Source organism: Ambystoma mexicanum, chromosome 6q (genome assembly GCF_040938575.1).
Source record: "Ambystoma mexicanum isolate Mex_15411 chromosome 6q, UKY_AmexF1_1, whole genome shotgun sequence".
Lineage (NCBI taxonomy): Eukaryota > Metazoa > Chordata > Amphibia > Caudata > Ambystomatidae > Ambystoma > Ambystoma mexicanum.
The window spans coordinates 1,616,196,155-1,616,220,034 of record NC_090937.1 but is presented as its reverse complement, the minus strand read 5'-3'; the positions used below and the strand labels follow the sequence as shown (position 1 = coordinate 1,616,220,034).

The 23,880-nt window shown below is 47.4% G+C and overlaps 1 protein-coding gene across 1 annotated transcript in view; it reads left to right on the top strand.

Moving 5' to 3' along the window:
- LOC138516911 (neurofilament light polypeptide-like) overlaps positions 1-23,880 on the top strand; it is a 39,271-nt gene that overhangs the window by 6,801 nt on the left and 8,590 nt on the right. Inside the window, exon 2 of the mRNA XM_069632368.1 lies at positions 16,116-16,240. Coding sequence (XP_069488469.1) covers positions 16,116-16,240 — 125 coding nt within the window. The remainder of the gene's footprint in view (positions 1-16,115; positions 16,241-23,880) is intronic.

Sequence of the window (23,880 nt, the reverse complement as noted above, 5' to 3'; positions counted from 1 at the left end):
GCAATCACATTGACAATCCTCCCAACCTTGCATAGGGGCGCCAGTTCTGTCACTATGACAATCCTCCCAACCTTGCATAGAAGCGCCAGTTTGGTCACTTTGACAATCCTCCCAACTTTACATAGAAGCACCAGTGCGGTCACTTTGACAATCCTCCCAACCTTCCACAGAATCTTGCAAAGAAGCACCAGTGGGGTCACTTTGATAATACTTCCAACCGTACAAAGAAGCGCCAGTGTGGTCACTTTGAGAATCCTCCCAATCTTGCATAGAAGAACCAGTGCGGTCACTTTGACAATCCTCTCAACCTTGCATAGAAGCGCCAGTGCGTTCACTTTGACAATACTCCCAACCTGGCATAGAAGCACCAGTGCGGTCACTTTGACAATCCTCCCAACCTTGCATAGAAGCGCCAGTGCGTTCACTTTGACAATACTCCCAACCTGGCATAGAAGCACCAGTGCGGTCTCTTTGACAATCCTCCCAAGCTTCCATAGAAGCGCCAGTGCGGTCACTTTGACAATCCTCCCAAACTTGTGTAGAAGCAACAGTGCTGTCACTTTGACAATCCTCCTAAGCTTCCACCCAACCTTCCATAGAAGCGTCAGTGCAGTCACTTTGACAATCCTCCCAACCTTGCATAGAAGGGCCAGTGCGGTCACTTTGACAATCCGCCCAACCTTCCTCCCAACCTTGCATAGAATTGACAGTGCTTTCACTTTGACAATCCTCCCATCATTCCATAGAAGCACCAGTGCGGTCACTTTGACAATCCTCCCAACCTTGAATAGAAGCACCAGTGCAGTCACTTTGACAATCCTCCCAACATTGCATAGAAGCGCCAGAGCTGTCACTTTGACAATCCTCCAAAACTTACATTGAATTACCAGGGCGGTCACTTTGACAATCCTCCCAGCCTTCCTCCCAACCTTGCATAGAAGTGCCAGTATGGTTACTTCGACAGTCCTCCCAACCTTGCATAGAAGAACCAGTGCGGTCACTTTGACAATCCTCCCAACCTTGCATAGAAGCACCAGTGCGGTCACTTTGACAATCCTCCCAACCTTGCACAGAAGCGCCAGTGCGGTCACTTTGACAATCCTCCCAACCTTGCACAGAAGCGCCAGTGCGGTCACTATGACAATCCTTCAGACCTTGCATAGAAGCGTCAATGCGGTCACTTTGACAATCCTCCCAACCTTGCATAGAAGCGCCAGGGCGGTCACTTTGACAATCCTCCCAAACTTGCATAGAAACGCAAGTGCTGTCACATTGACAATCCTCCCAACCTTGCATAGAAATGTCAATGCAGTCACTTTGACAGACCTCCCAACCTTGCATAGAAGCGCCAGTGCGGTCTCTTTGAACATCCTCCCAACCTTGCATAGAATCGCCAGTGCGGTCACTTTGACAAACCCCCCAACCTTCCTCCCAACCTTGCATAGAAGTGTCAATGTGGTGACTTTGACAATCCTCCCAACCTTGCACAGAAGCGCCAGTGCGGTCACTTTGACAATCCTCCCAACCTTGCACAGAAGCGCCAGTGTGGTCACTTTGACAATCCTCCCAACCTTGCACAGAAGCGCCAGTGCGGTCACTTTGACAATCCGCCCAAACTTGTATCTAAGCGCCAGTGCGGTCACTTTGACAATCCGCCCAACCTTCTTCCCAACCTTGCATAGAAGCATCAATGCGGTCACTTTGACAATTCTCCCAACCTTGCACAGAAGCGCCTGTGCGCTCACTTTGACAATCCTCCCAACCTTGCACAGAAGCACCAGTGCGGTCACTTTGACAATCCTCCCAACCTTGCATAGAAGCACCAGTGTGGTCACTTTGACAATGCTCCCAACCTTGCATATAAGCGCCAGTTCTGTCACTTTGACAATCCTCCCAACTTTGCATATAAGCGCCAGTGCGGTCACTTTGACAATCCTCCCAACCTTGCATAGAGGCGCCAGTTCTGTCCCTTTGACAATCCTCCCAACCTTGCATAGAAGCGCCAGTGAGGTCAATTTGACAATCCGCCCAACCTTCTTCCCAACCTTGCATAGAAGCATCAATGCGGTCACTTTAACAATGTTCCCAACCTTGCATAGAAGCGCCAGTGCGGTCAATTTGACAATCCCCCCAACCTTCTTCCCAACCTTGCATAGAAGCATCAATGCGGTCACTTTAACAATGTTCCCAACCTTGCATAGAAGCATCAATGCGCTCACTTTGACAATCCTCCCAACCTTGTGTAGAAGCAACAGTGCTGTCACTTTGACAATCCTCCTAAGCTTCCACCCAACCTTCCATAGAAGTGCCAGTACGGTCACTTTGACAATCCTCCCAACCTTTCTCCCAACCTTGCATAGAAGCGTCAATGCGGTCACATTGACAATCCTCCCAACCTTGCATTGATGTGCCAGTGCGTTCACTTTGACAATCCTCCCAACCTTGCATAGTAGCGCCAGTGTGGTCAATTTGACAATCCTCCCAACCTTGCATAGAAGCGCTAGTGCGGTCACTTTGACAATCCTCCCAACCTTGCATAGAATCACCAGTGCTGTCACTTTGACAAACTTCCAAACTTTAGATAGAAGCACCAGTGCGGTCACTTTGACAATCCTCCCAACCTTCCACAGAATCTTGCAAAGAAGCACCAGTGGGGTCACTATGATAATACTTCCAACCGTACAAAGAAGCGCCAGTGTGGTCACTTTGACAATCCTCCCAATCTTGCATAGAAGAACCAGTGCGGTCACTTTGACAATCCTCTCAACCTTGCATAGAAGCGCCAGTGCGTTCACTTTGACAATACTCCCAACCTGGCATAGAAGCACCAGTGCGGTCACTTTGACAATCCTCCCAAGCTTCCATAAAAGCGCCAGTGCGGTCACTTTGACAATCCTCCCAACCTTGTGTAGAAGCAACAGTGCTGTCACTTTGACAATCCTCCTAAGCTTCCACCCAACCTTCCATAGAAGCGTCAGTGCAGTCACTTTGACAATCCTCCCAACCTTGCATAGAAGGGCCAGTGCGGTCACTTTGACAATCCGCCCAACCTTCCCCCCAACCTTGCATAGAAGCGACAGTGCTTTCACTTTGAGAATCCTCCCATCATTCCATAGAAGCACCAGTGCGGTCACTTTGACAATCCTCCCAACCTTGAATAGAAGCGCCAGTGCAGTCACTTTGACAATCCTCCCAACATTGCATAGAAGCGCCAGAGCTGTCACTTTGACAATCCTCCAAAACTTACATTGAATTACCAGGGCGGTCACTTTGACAATCCTCCCAGCCTTCCTCCCAACCTTGCATACAAGTGCCAGTATGGTTACTTCGACAGTCCTCCCAACCTTGCATAGAAGAACCAGTGCGGTCACTTTGACAATCCTCCCAACCTTGCATAGAAGCACCAGTGCGGTCACTTTGACAATCCTCCCAACCTTGCACAGAAGCGCCAGTGCGGTCACTATGACAATCCTTCAGACCTTGCATAGAAGCGTCAATGCGGTCACTTTGACAATCCTCCCAACCTTGCATAGAAGCGCCAGGGCGGTCACTTTGATAATCCTCCCAAACTTGCATACAAACGCCAGTGCTGTCACATTGACAATCCTCCCAACCTTGCATAGAAATGTCAATGCAGTCACTTTGACAGTCCTCCCAACCTTGCATAGAAGCGCGAGTGCGGTCTCTTTGAACATCCTCCCAACCTTGCATAGAATCGCCAGTGCGGTCACTTTGACAAACCCCCCAACCTTCCTCCCAACCTTGCATAGAAGTGTCAATGTGGTGACTTTGACAATCCTCCCAACCTTGCACAGAAGCGCCACTGCGGTCACTTTGACAAACCCCCCAACCTTCCTCCCAACCTTGCATAGAAGTGTCAATGTGGTGACTCTGACAATCCTCCCAACCTTGCACAGAAGCGCCAGGGCGGTCACTTTGACAGTCCTCCCAACCTTGCACAGAAGCACCAGGGCGGTCACTTTGAACATCCTCCCAACCTTGCATAGAAGCGCCAGTGCGGTCTCTTTGAACATCCTCCCAACCTTGCACAGAAGCGCCAGGGCGGTCACTTTAGAAGTAATCTCAGCCTGGTGGGAAGTGCCAGTGCTGTCATTTCTATGAGAGGCCGCGGTGAGTGTTGTTAGAGTGATAACACAGGTATTTCTGTGCAGGGCTGCTTTGCCACTTTTATCGTCCTTTGACGACTCCTCACTGCATTCAGGCTTTGTGAAAGGACCTCAGCGGTGCGAGCGACCCCTTTCTTTTGAAATGGGTCTCCTGGTGCCCTCTGCTGGTGGCACCCTAGGCAACCTCCTAGAATATTACAGTGCGCGCTCTTCCCATGCTGACCTCAACACACAATGCAGTGTAACCTTCAGTGGAACTGCTCTGCCCCCGCCCAAAAGAGGAGACACCAGAGCAAGAAATGCGGGTACCGACGTCAGGGCCATACGTTGCTCCCCTCGTGGCCCACCCAATTTAAAGTACTAACTCCATTACACAAAGACCTACAATCTTCTTGCCCACAGAACCCTGCTGTGTGTACAAAGTGCACACATCCCTGTGTGCAGGGTGTGCATTATCTATTGAGTACCACGTACAGGGTATGTAGGAAGGTGTGCAGGTATTTCCAGGGCACCCGGCCGGATGCCATCAGGTGGCCTGCCGGGTGAAGACTGGCCCTTAGAATGGGTAACTACATTGCACACAGCAAGGACTCTCAAACGGTTTGATTGGTACGTTTTAGGTCCACTGCACGGTGTAATCAGGGCTTTAAATGGGCCAGGGCTTGCCAGGGCTCAGCCCTGGCAGATTCCAACTACTGCCCTTGAGCAAGGGCTCTGCCAGGGCTCTCCGAACTGATGTATCTTTAAAAATATGAATGGCAATACTATTCTTTGCCAGTAGATGTCCCTATCAGTAATGTTTAGAATCAAAACATTATTTAAAGACTTGAGAAAATTGGTACTTTTCAAACAGGAAAAGGACATTTTAAGAGAATGTATTGTTTGGTTTTTGCCACACATTACATGAAAGTATTATCATTAGAAAGTCTTTAATTCGCATGTACAAATAATGGATTTCTTTCAAATGAACTGTGGTATTACATGGTGTTCTGACCCCTTTTGATTTGATGTTCTGTTTCATATTTGAATATATTTATTTTGGTCGTAATATTTACACACATTAACCATATTTAAACGAGAGTGTTTGCCCTTTCTTTGAACATACGTAACTCGATTGGCTCTGTTAGGCCACCCCTTTTAATTGCACAGTTCACCCCTCTCTCAGAGCTTGATAAGCTACTTGGGACTGGATGCTTTGTGAGAACCTTTTCAGGCCGGCCCTCAAATATTTAATCACGATCACGACGCATTAGAGCCCCCTCTCGATTTCGTATCCCACTTAAAGCACCGTGTGTCATTGATAGTAACCTAATGCATATGCAGGACTGGGCTGCGTGGCGTGCACCCTGCCACACCGTGGTACTCACGATTGGCATCCTGGCACATTATACTAAATAATTGGCCGCGCACTCGCAGTAACATACATTTTGTACTGGCCTAAAGTGTGCAAATCACGGCCAGGTGTATTTTGTGAAGAAATCTCCCGTGCAACTAACAGCCACATAAACAATACAAGAACGACTGGACTGTGTAACCCACATTCATTCATTGTATAGGGGACTGGACTCTCTGTCTAAGCGATACACAGTGTGAATAGCTGTGATGTGCGCCTGACTGTAACATACACGGGGTGTGACTGACTGGGATGCGTAACTAGCTGCTACAAATGATGTTTGGGGGACTGGCCTGTGTAACCCACATGGATACATTGTAGAGAGGACTGGAATCTACGTCTAAGCGATACACAGTGTGAATGGATGTGATGTGTGCCTGACGGTAACATACACGGGGTGTGACTGACTGGGATGCGTAACCAGCTGCTACAAAGAATGTTTGGGGGACTGGCCTGTGTAACCAACATGGATACATTGTAGAGAGGACTGGAATCTACGTCTAAGCGATACACAGTGTGAATGGATGTGATGTGTGCCTGACTGTAACATACACGGGGTGTGACTGACTGGGATGCGTAACCAGCTGCTACAAATAATGTTTGGGGGACTGGCCTGTGTAACCAACATGGATACTTTATAGAGGGGACTGGAATCTACGCCTAAGCGATGCACAGTGTGAATGGATGTGATGTGTGCCTGACTGTAATATACACGCGGTGTGACTGACTGGGATGCGTAACCAGCTGCTACAAAGAATGTTTGGGGGACTGGCCTGTGTAACCAACATGGATATTTTATAGAGGGGACTGGAATCTACGTCTAAACGATGCACAGTGTAAATGGCTGTGATGTGTGCCTGACTGTAACATACACGCAGTGTGACTGACTGGGATGGGTAACTAGCTGCTATATAGCATGTTTGGGGGACTGGCCTGTGGAACTGACAATCAGATACATTATATAAAAGGATATTACGAGGCACTGGGCTGTGAATTTGCAGCACTTACATCATCTGAATGGCTAAAATGTATAACGTTTAGTCACACGTACGGCTTGAAGGACCGGGCTGTGCAATAGCCAGTCCGATTAATTGTATAAAATGACGGATTTATGACAATCACGCGCATTTTACTGAGCTGTGATACTAGACTCGGGGTAGATTGCTTGGGTGACTGCACTCTGTCTGGATGCTCCTTAGCAGGCGCTGTTAGCATTCCTAAGACCACCGTGGCTTCCAGTGTATCCAGTCACCACCAGCGGCGGTGCAGTGCTCCAATCCGCCATCAGGGCCGGTGCTGGCAGTCACCATCATTGCCAGGGCGCAGTCAGCATAAGTGCCAGTTCTTCCCGCCACTAAAGCTCATAGTCACCACCAGTGCCTCTGTGCCCAGCCACTGCAAGTGGCACGCTTCCAGCCCCTGCCCGCTCTAGTGCTTCCAGCCACCATTAGTGACAGTACTTGCAGTCACTATAAGTGCCAGTGCTTCAGTCCCCATCAGTCTCAGTGCTTCCAGAGGCTTTGGGGACCGTGTCTTAGTAAGTAAGAAATAATAAGTGCCATTGCTGCCAGTTGCCATTGCTGCTGGTGTGCCCAGTCTATCCCACTCCCAGTCAGTTCCAGTGCTGCCAGCTATCATCAAAGCCAACACCGGTAGTCACCATCAGTGCCAGTGCGTCCACTAACCATCTGTGCATGCCACCACCAGGGTAAGGGCTTCTAGCCGCCATCAATGCTAGTGCTTACAATCACCACCAGTGTCGGCACTGACAGAGACCATTATTGCCAGTGCCCCCAGATATTATGAGCGACATTGCTTCCAGTCAAAGTAAGAGGGAATGCTCAGAGGAACATTAATGCCAGTTCTCCAGTCAACATCAGTGCCAGTGCTTTCATTTACCACCAATGCCAGTGCCTTGACCACGATACGTCATTGGCTGATTTACAACGCATGCACATTGTAACAGTTACTATCAATTCCATTTCTTCCAGTCACCACCAGAGTCGGGGCACCCAGAAACCATCGGTGCCAGTGCGCTAGTCACCATTATTATTGCCAGTGTCCCCAGATATTATGAGTGACATTGCTTCCAGTCACTATAAGAGGGAACAATACTCCATTAATGCCAGTTCCCCAGTCAGCATTAGTGCCCCAGACAACATCAGTGCCAGCGCTTTCATTTACCAATGCCAGCACCTTGACTCCCATATACCATTGGCTGATTTACAATGCCTACACATTGTTACAGTTACTATCAATTTTCCAGTTATCACCAGTGTCGGGGCACCCATACACCATCGGTGCCAGTGCTGTAGTCGCCATCAGTGACAGTGCCCCTAGTTACCTTCAGAGCCAATGTTTAGTTTACAAAATGTTGCAGAATTTCAAGACACCCAATGTGCCTTTGCTCATCATCAACAGTGCCAGTGCCCGCACTTACAATCAGCACCAACACATCCATTCAGCATCAGTGCCAGTGCCCGCACTAACAATCAGCACCAGCACATCCATTCAGCATCAGTGCCAGTGCCTTAGTAACATCCAATGCCAGTTCTACCAATCAATAAATTCATCAAATTCCCCCCACACTGCCAATCTCACAGCTACAACCAGGGTACCCACTTATCAAAAGTTTCGGTGCTTTCATGTTCCATCAGTGCCAGTGCTCATCCATACCACCCACCAGAAATTCCAATGGCCCAAAAACCAACAGGGTGCGAATCATGGAATTATTTGCACGGAAAATAGGGTACTTGTGTTCCAAACTGCACGCAAAATCGCATTTGTTGATTCATGGAATTGAATGTGTGGCACTTCTCCAAGACTTGCGTGGAGTTTGTGGTGGCTCGGCACGTCTGTGTGAGCTGTTGAGGGCCTTGCGTGAGACTCCACGCAGAGGGTGGGCATGGATTGGCCATGCACAGGGGCGTTGCTAGGGGGGGGCTAAGGGGGCTATAGCCCCTGATCTTTTGGTTGTAGCCCCGGATAGAATCTCAGGAGCTACAGCCAAAAGACTAGGTAGCCCCCAGTCCCAACAGTTCCGACATCAGCTTAGCCCCGGGTCTTCTCCAGACCTAGCAACTCCCCTGGCCATGCAAGTCCTTCATTCGATCCACCACGCGTAGGCAAGCGCAAGTACACTTGCACGTAGGGTTTGCTGCACGGAGGTGTAGTTGCATGTCAGATTTCGGGGTGCTTTTATGCAACCAGGGTTCCAAACTTACTTAGGGGTGCGCCTAAACTGTGTAGTGGGGTGCAGGAACGGTTTACGGGGTTCTCAGGCAGATTTTCTGAGTTCAGACCGAGTTATGATTTTTCATATGCAGGTTGTCAGGGTGCCAGGAACAGTTACAGGGAACCCTGCGCAGGGTCCCCGAGATGCAAGTCTGCTTGTGGGGGACCCTACAGACTGATTGGAGGGTGCGTGTATTTGTGCCTGGGTGAGCGCCCAAATGTGGCTGAACTAGCTGTTTATGATTTGCGTGTGGGCGGTGTTCCAGCCATGACTTGCGAATACGGTTATTTTGCGCAAGCAATAGGCGTGGCACGCATTTTTTAATCTGCGCGCAGCCTCACTCAGTGTCCTTCTAGGTGCGTAGCCCTTGCAGGAGTTCTGCGCATATTTCCATGAATCGGGCCCACATTGTCAATACTCACAGTCATAATGAGTGCCGGTGCTCCCAGCCATATTATGTGCATTGCATCATCAGTGCCGCCAGTGTTATCTCTCTGTCAGAGTTAGCACCAGTGACCAGTCACCACTAGTCCCAACGGCTCAGTCAACACCATCCGCCCACTAAGGCAAGTCATCATCATCAGTATCATTGTTCCATCTGCATTGGTACAACCAGGCATGGCTGGATCGAGCACCGTAATTACAGTCAATGCCAGTGCTCAGTTGCCATCAGAGCCAGTGCTTCAAGCCACCATCGGAACTAGTGATCTGGGGGGCCATCATTGCCAATTGCCCCAGCTACAAGCCTGACTGAATCCCTATAACTGTCGGAGCACCAGTAAACCTTAGTGTCAGGTCCCTAGTCACAGAGTCACTCATCATCATCACTGCCAGTGCCCACACTCACCATTTAGCTCCCTACTCTATGCACTCATCTTTTCTTCTAGATCTATCGGCTGTCTTTGACACTGTGGATCACTCTTTACTTCTGGCGTCACTTTCCTATTTCAGTCTTACAGGTCCTGTTCTGTCTTGGTTTAACTCTTATCCGTCTAATCATACTGTTTTCTGTCTTCTGGGCGGACAAGTCCTCTAGGTCTTTCTTGCTCGCCCATGGGGTACCTCAAGGGTTGGATTTAGGCCCTTCTCTCTTTTCTTTGTACACATCACACCTTGCAGCTATTATTTCCTCCTTTGGTCTATCTCATCACTTCTACGCCAACGACACTCAACTCTTTCTGTCCTTTTATTCCTTCTCTCATGAAATTCATCACACTCTTTCAGCTTGCCTAGTTGCTATTAAATCTTGGATGTCTTTCCACTTTCTTACTCTATAGACTGAAGTACTGCTCTTTCCTGAAAACACTCTTCCTCCCCCATCTTCCACCTTCTTTCATATCCTTTCCTCCTACTAAGCTCCCAATCTCATCTACAGCTCGTAATCTTGGTTTCTACTTCGACTCAAACCTCTCTTTTTCCCATCACATTTCTCTAACCTCTTGTTCTTGTTGTTTACATCTTCACAACAACCGTAAGGCCCGCCCGTTTCTCACATTTGAAACATCTAAACTTTTAATGTACTCTTTAATCTTTTCTCACTTTTTCCACTGTTCTACTGCTCTGTTTGGACTCCCCAATTCTCGTCTTGCTCCTCTTAGCTCAGTCTTTAATTCTTCTATCTGCCTACTGTACCTTCTCAATAATCAGCACTCTATTTCTTTCTCTATCGCAGCACTTGCCTGGCTGCCCTTTTAGTCTCAAATAAAATGTTCTCTGTCTTGTCTTCAAATCTCTCCATGGCCTAGCCCCTAGCTAACTTACAGAACTCATATCCTTTTACACTCCCATTCGCTCTATTCGCTCTTCTTCTCAGTCCACATATTTGCCTCCTCGTCCCCCATGTGCTCAGTCTTGTTTTCGTTCTTTTGAACGTCTTGACCCCCCTTCATTGGAATGCTCTGCCACTTTCCCCCATTCTATCACTGTCTACTCTCTCTTTCGTGGTTCATTAAAATCTCATCTACTACAACATTCCTGAGTGATTGTTTCCTGTACCTAACTGCTTATTCACTTGTATTGTACCGAGTCTCATTTTTATGTTCAGCACTTTGGCTTAAGGCGCTTAATAAAAGACAAATAAAATACGGTTCACCAGGAAATCTAAATGCCATTGCTCAATGTCACCACCAGTGCCGGTGCTTCCTGACACTTCCTTAGCAGTGATTCCAGCATCAGTCAATGCTTCGAGGCTCCATCAGTGCCGGTGCTTCCTGACACTCCTGTAGCAGTGATTCCAGCATCACTCAATGCTTCGAGCCTCCATCAGTGCCGGTGATTCCTGACACTCCCGTAGCAGTGATTCCAGCATCAGTCAATGCTTCGAGCCTCCTTCAGTGCCGGTGCTTCCTGACACTCCCGTAGCACTGATTCCAGCATCAGCCAATGCTTCGAGCCTCCATCAGTGCCGGTCCTTCCTGACACTCCCGTAGCACTGATTCCAGCATCAGTCAATGCTTCCAGCCTCCATCAGTGCCGGTGCTTCCTGACACTTCCGTAGCAGTGATTCCAGCATCAGTCAATGCTTCCAGCCTCCATCAGTGCCGGTGCTTCCTGACACTCCCGTAGCAGTGATTCCAGCATCAGTCAATGCTTCCAGCCTCCATCAGTGCCGGTGCTTCCTGACACTCCCGTAGCAGTGATTCCAGCATCAGTCAATGCTTCCAGCCTCCATCAGTGCCGGTGATTCCTGACACTCCCGTAGCAGTGATTCCAGCATCAGTCAATGCTTCCAGCCTCCATCAGTGCCGGTGATTCCTGACACTTCCGTAGCAGTGATTCCAGCATCAGTCAATGCTTCCAGCCTCCATCAGTGCCGGTGCTTCCTGACACTTCCGTAGCAGTGATTCCAGCATCAGTCAATGCTTCCAGCCTCCATCAGTGCCGGTGCTTCCTGACACTTCCGTAGCAGTGATTCCAGAATCAGTCAATGCTTCCAGCCTCCATCAGTGCCGGTTATTCCTGACACTCCCGTAGCACTGATTCCAGCATCAGTCAATGCTTCCAGCCTCCATCAGTGCCGGTGCTTCCTGCAACTTCCCTAGCACTGATTCCAGCATCAGTCAATGCTTCCAGCCTCCATCAGTGCCGGTGCTTCCCGACACTCCCGTAGCACTGATTCCAGCATCAGTCAATGCTTCCAGCCTCCATCAGTGCCGGTGCTTCCCGACACTCCCGTAGCACTGATTCCAGCATCAGTCAATGCTTCCAGCCTCCATCAGTGCCGGTGCTTCCTCACACTCCCGTAGCACTGATTCCAGCATCATTCAATGCTTCCAGCCTCCATCAGTGCCGGTGCTTCCTGACACTCCCGTAGCAGTGATTCCAGCATCAGTCAATGCTTCCAGCCTCCATCAGTGCCGGTGCTTCCTGACACTTCCGTAGCAGTGATTCCAGCATCAGGCCTCCATCAGTGCCGGTGCTTCCTGACACTTCCGTAGCAGTGATTCCAGCATCAGTCAATGCTTCCAGCCTCCATCAGTGCCGGTGCTTCCTGACACTTCCGTAGCAGTGATTCCAGCATCAGTCAATGCCTCGAGCCTCCATCAGTGCCAGTGCTCCAGTCACCATCAATTGTGAGGCCCAGTCACTCTTAATGCCAGTGCCTAAGTCACCATCAGTGCCTATGGTTCCCATCACCGTCATTGCCAGTACTCCACCCACCACGAGTGACAATGTTCCCAGATGTCATTAATGCCAGTGACTCTGATGTTGATGTCATAGACAGAGGCTTTATCGTCCATGGGGCTGCTTTTGAATCCTGGACAAACTGCCTGAAAGGAGTCGCTATTGTTCGAGTCCCTGTTTGAACTCAAATTGGCTAAAGATGACCCGGCATCATTATTGATGGTTTCTTAACATGCACGAGGTTAGGCCACCGAGTGTGTACCCCATCTTTCTATCGTTTCCCTCACCCGCGGCCATGATATGCGTGCACCATTTGAGAAATGGTTGAAGCTATTTCTCGCAGGGCTGTCAGGGGTTTGCATGCCCTCCTGCCATCCCCAGCCCTAGGCCCAGCAAACAGTGCTTTGCTGTCGACGCTCATCGTGCGAAGCCCGATCACCGCGGTCTGTTTACATAGAAGACGCAACGAGCACTCAACATGGCCACCGGAACACTGTGTTGTTTCCCCTCCTTTGAGAACACCACTTTCAATCTGTGTCTACACCGCCGCCAATCGGTCAGTTCCGGTACTACAGCCTCCATCAATGCTCGTGCTCCCGGAAAGCACGAATGCCCCAGGTCACCCCTATACGAATAGTGTAGGAAATGAACAGGAACAAGGCGGAACACAGCTACAGCAACGTTTGTCTTGCTGGAGAGCTGGCAGAACTAGGCTCAGAAATGAGGGTAGACTCGGCAGCACACGGTAACGCCTGAAGGAAGTCTCACATCACTTCATAAGATGTCAAACATTGACAGACATATTTCTGATAGGGTGATTGTTGTGACCAAAAAATAACACAGAGAACAACTTCTCTCACTCAGTCAAATGGTTGTTTGCTGAATTACTAGCACAGACCTATTTAAAATAATAAACATGCGAGCTTTCTTTTGGTCCCAAAATGCTCTTTGCTTTTATGCAAATTCCCAGTATTGGATTGCACGAACAGATTACCACAATCCTTACCCCTACCCCACCCCTCCTCACAAGGAGAAGGGCGTTCCCAGAGTATTATTTTCCATTTCCAGCTCTGTTTACCATGGAGCCGCTCATCATCAGTCACCATCAGTGTCCCTCCCACTTATGATAAGAGGCAGCATGCCCTCCCCCATTCCCCCCCCCCCCCCGCATCAATTGCCCTGCAGTGCCAGCACACAGAGCTCTCCTTGCCAGTCCAGACTTTGGCGCTCTAATGTCATTTCTACTCATAAACTGATACCTTTTCCTACAGATTGCTTATGTTTCAAACTGCTTCAGTCGCTCTTGATCCATGCATTTTTAAACAGACTCCACTTTACAGAGGGCGACAGCGAGAGAGAGAAAGAGAGTGAGAGAGAGAGAGTGTGAGGATGGTGTACACTGAGAACCCAACCATGGGACATTGCAAGTGGAGTGGCAGATAACTGCATCCTGGGAACCCATAGGTAGGTCAATGCGGAGAGACAGAGTAGGGCATAGAGACAGACACAGACCGAGAGAATGAGAGAGAGAGAGCGTGCTGTACACTGAGAACCCAACGGTAGGACATAGAGAGAGGCTTGCCGTTGTTTCTTCTTCCTCAGGCCACTGTACAGGGAGAGAGAGAGAGAGAGAGAGAGAGACAGAGAGAGAGAGAGCGAAAGAGAGGGAGTAAGGGAGAGGGAGAGAGAGAGGCATACAGCTGTGATCTCCTCCTCAAGTCACTGTACAGAGAGAAGCAGGTCCCTTTATACCAGTGGTATTCAAACTGTGGGGCGCGCCCCCGCAGCGTGCTACGTCCGCATTCCTGGTGGGCCGTGAGAGCCCAGCATGAAATGCATTTTAAAAAAAAACTCTTATTTTTCTTTTTAGATTGGAAGAAATGGCCAAGGGCCGCTCACATGGTCGGGCTCAAGCATGAAACTGTGTCAAGCACGAATGAAAAAGTGGCCCTCAGTAGTAAATGGATATTCATTCCTTTAGTCACAGACTGTTTGAATAGTACCCAAGGGGGTGCTTTATGTTAAAATGTAAATACATTGTAATATTTAAATAATATTTATTCAGCAACAACGGTCAAAATTACTAACTGCATAGTGAAGTAACTCATCAAACCGGCCCACATTGGGCAAAAAGGTGGCCTATTTTGATTGGCCAACATTAACATTTTGCATTTTTGGTACAGGCATTGCCCTACTGCCCTATGCGCCAGTCCGAGCCTGGCAGCTCATCCATAATGGCGAGGGGGCGCCCACCCAGTGGCCCCTCACCCATTATGGAGGAGCTAAGGAGCCAGCCAAGTGAAACAATGAGCACTCCCTCAGCTGCTTTTTCCAGCTGAGGGAGCGCTCCTGGGCTGGCTGAACTGTCAAAGGGAAACACTATTTCCCTTTGACTTTGACAGTTCAGTTTAGTTCCCCAGCCGCACATGCTCACTGAGCCATGCAAGGCTGGGGGCGTTTTGCTTCGTCAGCATTGCATAGCTCATTGGAAATGCTGGCTGGGGCACTGAATGTCCGTATGTGTGAGGGGAAGCTCCTGCGCCTCCTCGCTCATACGGACAGAGCAGCCTGGAACAGTGCGTTTCAACACCCACACGCAGGCCAATGCAGAAGCTACGTTTATGTTCATTTTTATTTTATTTAAACATGTGTATGCATGTGTTATGAGTGAGTGTATGGTGATGGATGCTCGTGCGAATGATAGAGTGATTGCTGTATGAATGTGTGTGTTAGTTTGTTTTGGTCCCTTGAGCTGATTTTGGCAAGTGGTGGATAGAGGTGGGGGGAAGGAGGTACAACAAAGGCATTTTAAAAATGCCTAAATGCCTTTGTTGCACAATCCCACTACCCACCTGCCAAAATCAGCTCCTCTTCTGAGGCGCTGTGGAGCCCAGGGGACAGGGATGGTATATTTTTTACTAGATTTCTATTAAAGATGTCCAGTCAAAAATGCCATGCTTTCCCTCTTGGCACTCCAGCGCCTTGCATACATCCATAATCATGTTGATTGTGTTAGGGCCATTGGGGCCCAGGGCACAGGGATTGTATATTTATACTGGACATCTACCATAGATGTCCAGAAAAAAATGTCATGCCTGCCTTCTGAGCCCCCCAGCACCAATTGCAAGCTGTTTGGCTATTTACCCATTTTATTTTTAAAGTATGCTCTACAATGCAACATTTTAATGCATTATTTTAAAAAATAAAATCACGGGGAAAACCCACGAATCCCCCTTGATTGGTTTGGGCTCCCTCACTGCGCTTGGTCGCTATGGTATTTTTGGGGGAAATAGTTATGCGCCTCCACTTAAAAAATTCACCAGCCGCCACTGGCCTTCGGACTGTGTTTGGAACGGGATGGGGGGAGCCCAGTGACTGTGGTGGGAGCAGGATTTGTGGGAACCATGGGGTAGTGGTGGGCACAGGCTAAGTAGATCCCAGAGTGTGTAATGGGAGCAGGTGAAGGCGCACAATACATACTGTCCATTTGGTATTTTTCGGGGGGCCCGGCCTGCCCAAATTGTGCTTGGGGGGCCCAGGCCAAAAAAGTTTAAGACCACTGATTTATACTGATAGCTCACATCCACTGCTGTTGTGAGGTAGCACCAACAGCTGTGTAGCGCATCTCATTCCTTCCAACGCTTTAGCCACCAAGCCTCACACTGGAGCCCTGTGGTGTGAGTAGAAGCATCCCCATTCTAATGCCTTTATGCCTTTCTATGCTCTTGCTTCACAGGAGAAAATTAACGAACTTGAGAATGACATCTCAGATGCAAAGCAGGAGATGTCGCGCTACCTGCGAGAGTACCAGGAACTACTCAACGTCAAGATGGCACTAGACATTGAGATCGCGGCATACAGGTAAGAGAGAATGATGGGCCAATAAATAGGCTGACAGGAGACCTCACAGCTTTCAGCAAAGGGAGAGGGAAACAATGAGGATGATGATGATGATGGTGATGAAAGTGATGATGATAATAATGAGAAAAAGAAGACATGTCAAAGAAGAGATGGGTAATTCAAGCTATTTAAACAGAAAGGCGTCTGGGAGTGAGATTCAGTACAAGAGACTGATTGGTCAAAAGAGAATCAGTACCTTTCCTGATCTCTCTTTAAAATGGTATTGGGGCAGAGTCACAAGACTCCAGCTATTGGAAGTAAGAGAGAGGAATTACTTGCTTGAACTGTAGAATAATTAACTGAGGAGGTGAGATCACCAAACACAAATGGGGAAATCCATCAGATGTTACATTTACCATAGAGGACATCACAGAGTACTAAACATTGACTAGAAGGGACAGGGAGACATTCCCTTAACCAGAGAGTAATAACCACTGACAGGGAGAGACAGGGAGATACTACCTTAACCAGAGAGTAATAATCACTGAAAGGGAGGGACAGGGAGATATTAACCTTTACTATACAGGACTGAACACTGGCGGGATAAGCTAGGGAGGTATTACCTTCCCCAGAGAATACTAAATTCTGACAGGGAGGGACAGAGAGATTATCTTCACCAGAAAGTCCTACATACTGACAATGAAGGACATTGATATATTACCTTTACCAAAGAGGGCTGAGTACTGATAGGACAAACTAGAGAGATATTACCTTCACCAGAGTGTACGGAACACTGACAGGGAGCTATTACATTCACAAGAGAGTGCTAAACCCTGACAGGTAGGCAAAGGGAGAAACTACCTTCACCAGAGAGCACTAAACACTGACAGGGAGGGACAGAGTGGTATTACCTTCGCCAGAGAGTACTACACACTGACAGGGAGAGACAGGGATATGTAACCTTCTCCAGAGAGTATTACCCACTGACAGGGTGGGACATGGAGATATTACCTTTACTAAAAGAAGACTGAGCACTGATGGGACGCGCTAGTTAGATATTACCTTCACCACAGAGTACTAAACACTGACAGGGAGGGACAGGGAGATATTATTACCTTCACCAGAGAGTAATAACCACTGACAGCAAGGGACACGGAGATATTAACCTTTACTATACAGGACTGACCACTGGCTGGATACGCTGGGGAGTTATTACCTTCAACAGAGAATAGTAAACTTTGATAGGGAGGGACAGGGAGATATTACCTTCATCAGAGCGTACTAAACATGGACAGGGAGATATTAACCTTTACTATACAGGACTGAACACTGGCTGGATAAGCTGGGGAGTTATTACCTTCAACAGAGAATACTAAACTCTGACAGGGAGGGACAGGGAGATATTACCTTCATCAGAGCGTACTAAACATGGACAGGGAGATATTACCTTTAATAAAGAGGACTGCACACTGATGGGACAAGCCAGGGAGATATTAACTACACCATATAGTACTGAGGATTTGCAGGGATATATTACCTTCATCAGAGCGTACTAAACCCAGACAGCGAGATATTGTCTTTACTAAAGAGAACTGAGCCCTGATGGGACAAGGACAGGGCGATATTACCTTCACCAGAAAGCACTAAAAATGTACAGGTAAGGACTGGGAGATATTACATTTACTGAAGAGGACTGAGCACTAATGGGACTGGTTTGGGAGATATAACCTTCACCAGAAAGTACTAACGTTTGACAGGGAAGGACATGGAGATATTACATTCAGCAGAACGTACTAAACACTGACAAGTATGGACAGGGAGATATTACCTTTACTAAAAAGGGGTGAGCACTGATGGGACACGCTAGGGAGATATTACTTTCACCAGAGAGTACTACACATTCATTTGGGGGGGGGACAGGTAAATACTACCTTCACCAGGGAGTACTCAGTGCTCAAAGGGTGGGACAGGGCGATATTACCTTTACTAAAGAGGACTTAGCAGAGCACTGGTGGGGCAAGCTACAGAGATATTACATTCACCATAGAGTGCACAATACTGGTAGGAAGGGGCACAGAGATATTACAATTACTAAAGAGGGCTGTGAATGGGTGGGACAAGACCTGTACTAAACACTCAATGGGAGGTACATTTAAATAGTGCCAATACTATAGAGGACTGATCTCTGATGGACTACAATAGATATGATATGATATGGCATTTATAACACAACTATAAAAAAGTGTTTCAAGGTGCAACGAGACAAGGGAGGTGGAAGAGAGGGAAGACAGAGACACCAATCTTACTAGGCCAGGTGACATTGAGATCGCGCAAGGGGAGGGGGGATTGCAGGGAGGGGGATTGGACAGTGCAATACATAGGATCAACAGTAAAACATAAATACAATAAATAAAAACAGTAGGTAAAAGTGTGGCCAGCTAGTGGTAAGTGCTGGGGTAAGTGCAGACACATGTCAAGAGCTGGGGGACAGTAGGGATACAGAAACATCCCCTAAGTGCATGTGTTGCCCTGGAGGCAGTGCAGGAGTGCAGCTGGCAGGGGAGGGGACTTGGGCCCGAGATCAGAGTGTAGCCAGGTGACCAGTGCAGTTTCAGTCAGGAGTTCATCAGGGGAGAGGAGGAGAGAAAGCAGATGCAAAGAGGAACATCTTGAGGTACATCCGGAACCAGAGATGGCTCTCCTCAAGTTTCAGGGGGGCAGGGAGGCTGTTCCAGAGGGAGTCCCCAGCCGACGAAAGAGATCTACCACCAACTCGCTGCTTGGATAAGCAACTGACCCTGAGGGAGTTGGAGGCGGATGAGCGAAGAGCTCGAGAAGGAAGATATTTAGGAAGAGAGAGTTGAAGGTATTGCAGCCCCAGGCCCCAGAAGGCCTTGTGGACAATGCAGATGATTGTGAACGTAATCCCTCGCCGCCACTTGGAGCCAGTGCAGAGATTTCAGTCCTGGAGAGATACGATCCCTGGGCTTGAGGCCAAGGACAAGTCTCGGAGTCCTGTTCTAGATGAGTTGCAGACGGTGGGGAGTAGAAGCAGGCAGATTTAGAAAGAGGCTGTTGACGTAGTCCAGCCTAGATAGAACCAGAGCTCTGGAGACAGTGAGCTTCTGGGGGGAGGAGAGATATCTCCTGTACCAGATCATATTAAACATGGATGAGGAGATATTACCTTTAATAAAGAGGACTGCACACTGAAGGGACACGCCAGGGAGACATTAACTTCACCAGAGAGTACTGAGCCCTGGTAGGAAGATATTACATTCACCAAAGAATACTAAAAACAGATAGGGAGATATTTCCTTTGCTAACGAGGACTGAACACTAATGGGACAAGCAAGGGAGCTATTACCTTCAACAGAGAGTACTGAGACCTGGCAGGAAGATTTTACATTCACCAAAGAATACTAAAAACAGATAGGGAGATATTTCATTTGCTAACGAGGACTGAACACTAATGGGACAAGAAAGGGAGATATTACCTTCAACAGAGAGTACTGAGACCTGACTTGTCGATATTATCTTGACATTAAAATATAAAACCCTGACATGTAGGGAGAGTGAGAGATTACCTTCACCAGTGAGTACTAAATGCTGACATGGAGGGACTTTTTATTAAAAAGCACTGAGCACTGGTACGACATGCTAGAGAGATATTACCTTCACCCAAGAGTGCTAAACACAGAGAGGGAGGGACAGGGGCATTTACCTTCACCAGGGAATACTAAACATTGACAGGGAATGACAGGGATATATTACTTTCACTAGAGCGTTTTAAACACTGACTGGGAGGGACAGAGAGATATAATCTTTGCTAAAGAGGACTGAGCACTGGTGGGGCACGCTAGAGAGATATTACCTCCCCCAGAAAATGCTAAATACTGACTGGGAGAAAGATAGAGATATTACCTTAATTAAAGATGACTGAGATAGAGCGGGATAAAACATGCAGATATTACCTTGTCCGGAGAACACTAAACACTGATTGGGAAGGATTTGGAGATATTACCTTTACTAAAGAAGACTTAGCACTGATGGGGCAAGCTATGGAAATATTACCTTCACCAGAGAGTAATAAACATTGACAGGGAGGGACAGGCAGATATAACCTTCCCCAGAGACATTCACAGGGAGGGACAGGGAGATATTACTTTCACCAGAGAGTACCAAACCCTCAAAGGTTAAACAGGGAGATATTCAATTTACTGAAGAGCACTGAGCACTGGTGGGACAAGCTACAGAGATATTACATTCACCATAGAGTGCACAATACTGCTAGGAAGGGGCACAGAAATATTACTTTTACTAAAGAAGACCGAGCACTGATGGGACAAGCTACAGAGATATTACATTCACCATAGAGTACACAATACTGCTAGGAAGGGGCACAGAGATATTACTTATACTAAAGAAGACAGAGCACTGGTGGGACAAGCTACAGAGATATTACATTCACCATAGAGTACACAATACTGCTAGGAAGGGGCACAGAGATATTACTTATACTAAAGAAGACCGAGCACTGATGGGACAAGCTACAGAGATATTACATTCACGATAGAGTGCACAATACTGCTAGGAAGGGGCACAGACATATTACTTTTACTAAAGAAGACCGAGCACTGATGGGACAAGCTACAGAGATATTACATTCACCAAACTGTACAAAATAAAGTCAGGAAGGGACAGGGAGATGTTACTTTTACTCAAGGTGGCTCAGCATGAATGCGATAGAACCTGCAGATATTACCCTCTCCAGAGAGTACTAAACACTGACTGGGAGGGACGGGGTTATAGCAGCTTCACTATAGAGGACTGATCATTGATGGAATATGGTAGCAAAATATGACCTGCACCAGAGAGTGCTAAACTCTTCCCGTGAGGGTCAGGGAAATATTACCTTAGCTAAAGAGGATTGGGAATGAGTGAGATAAGACATGAAGATATTGCCTTCTCCAGAGTGAAGTAACCATTTATTGGGAAGGACAGGAAGAGAATCTCTCTTTTAAAGAGGAGTGAGCGCTGATTGAAAAGGATAGCATTCACTAGAGAGAATTAAACAATGATTGGGAATGGCAGGGAGATATTATATGTACTAAAGAAGACTGAAACAGTTGGGATCGGATAGGGTGAGGGAGATATTATATGTACTAAAGAAGACTGAAACAGATCGGATAGGATAGGGCGGAGGGAGACATTATTGTCACCAGAGTGTACTAAACACTAACTAGGAGGGACAGAGAGATTTTATTTTTTCTAAAGCAGACTTAGCACTGGAGGGACAATGTAGGGAGATATTAAATTCACCAGAGGGTACTTAACACTCAGAGGGTGGGACAGGGAGATATTACCTTCACCAGAGAGCACTAAACATTCACTGGGAGGAACAACGTAATATTACCTTCACCAGAGAGTACTAAACACTCAGAGGGTGGGACAGGGATATATTAACTTCACCCAGGAGCACTAAACATTCACTGGGAGGAACAAGTTAATATTACCTTCAACATGGAGTACTAAACCCTCAAAGGGTGGGACAGGGAGATATTACCTTTACTAAAGAGGACTGAGCCCTCCTTGGACAAGCTACAGAGGTATTACATTAACCAGAGAGTACACAATAATGGCACAAAGATATTACCTCTACTATAGAGGGCTAAGAATGGGAGGGATAGGACCTGCAGATACCCTCTCCGGAGAGTTCTAAACACTTACTGGGAGGGACACAGAGACAGTACCTTTTCTATAGAGGACTGATCTCTGATGGACTAGAATAGGGAGAATTTTCCTGCACCGGAGCATACCCAACATGGACAGGAAGACCTGTAATGAAGAGGACTGGACACTGAATGCACAAGCCAGGGAGATATTAACTTCAGCAGAGAGTACTGAGCCCTGGTAGGGAGATATTAGTTTCACCAGAGAGTACTGAAACCTGGTACCAGGTAGTGACAGTGAGATTATACCCCGACAGACTAAATGCTGACAAGGAGGGACCTTTTACTAAAAGCATTGAGAACTGGAAGGACACGCTAGAGAGATATTACCTTCACCAGAGAGTACCAAACATTGAGAAGGGTATGCACGTTTACTGGAGCAATGTGCGGGACATGAAGATATCGCCTTCTCCAGAGAGAACTAACCATTGACTTGGAAGGACAGGGAGGTAATCCCTTTATTAAAGATGAGTGAGCACTGATGGAAAAGGATAGAGTGATAATACATTAACTAGAGAAAATTAAAGTTGGATTGGCAAGGGCAGGGAGATATTACATTTACTAAAGTAAGACTGAAACTTTTGGGATAGGATGGGGAGATATTAACTTCACCAGAGAATAAGAAGCACTGATTGGGGGGAAGAGGTAGATATTACTGTCACAAGAGTGTACTCAACACTTACTGGGAGGAACAGAGAGATATTACCTTCACCAGAGAATGTGAAACGCTGACTGGGGGAAGAAGTAGATATTACTGTCACAAGAGTGTACTAAACACTGACAGGTAGGGACAGAGAGATATTATCTTTACTAAAGAGGAGTGAGCACTGGTGCGGCACGCGAGGCAGATATTACCCTAACCAGAAAATACAAAACGCTGACTGGAAGTAACAGGGAGATATTACCTTAATTAAAGATGGCTGCGAAAGAGCGGACTAAGACATGTGAATATTACCTTGTCCCGAGAGTACCAAACAAGGACAGAGAGAGATTACCTTTACTAAAGATGAATGAGCACTGACATTAAAGGCTAGAGAGATATTACATTCAATAGCTAGAATTAAAGAATGATTGGGAAGGGCAGCGAGATATTACATATACCAAAGAAGATAGAGGATTTTTGGAATATGATTTGAGGATACTACCGTCACCAGATAATATATATATATAACTGACTGGGAGAAGAGGGAGATATTACTTTCACTTGATAGTTCGAACACTGACTCAGAAGGACAGGGACATATCACCTTTCCCAAAGTGGTGGTAACATTGATGTGGAAAACCTTTACCAGAGAGAAAGTTATGGTCACTGGGAGGAAGAGCGAGATATTACATGGTACAAAGATGTACAGACTGAATCCTCATAGCACATGTCAATACTTCTAATGTCGATTGTGTAATATGTGTGTCTGTAATCAATGTTGGTCTGTGCCATCCCCACTTGCTGCCACAATGCCCGCTACACACCTGTATCACACTTGGCATCGCATTGTCAACTGTAAAACCACCCCTCTTGGGATTTCCCGCGTATTCTGGAGCCCCAGAACCCAATGTCTCAGACTCAGTTTGATTATGATGTGGTGTTTTGGCAACTTTATTATTTTGCCAGAAAGTTGTAATGGAAGAAGAAGCAGCAACAGTGTGGAATGGCCACGCCCCTGTGGATCCCAGGCCTCCTCATGGTAATTCATGGGACTGATGACCGGTGCAGGCGTGGTAGTGATAGTTTCATGAGCAGCAATGGAAGGTGACACTACTGGGCACTCCTATTTGTCATACTCCCTCAATGCTCTAGGGAACCTGTAGCCCCTTCCTGCAGCCCCTCTACTCTCATTACCAGCAAGATCATTCCTTCAGAAGTGATTCTGCCTGACTTTTTCCAACTATTTACCATAGGAGGAAAGCACGATTGCCCTGATTTCTGTGTCT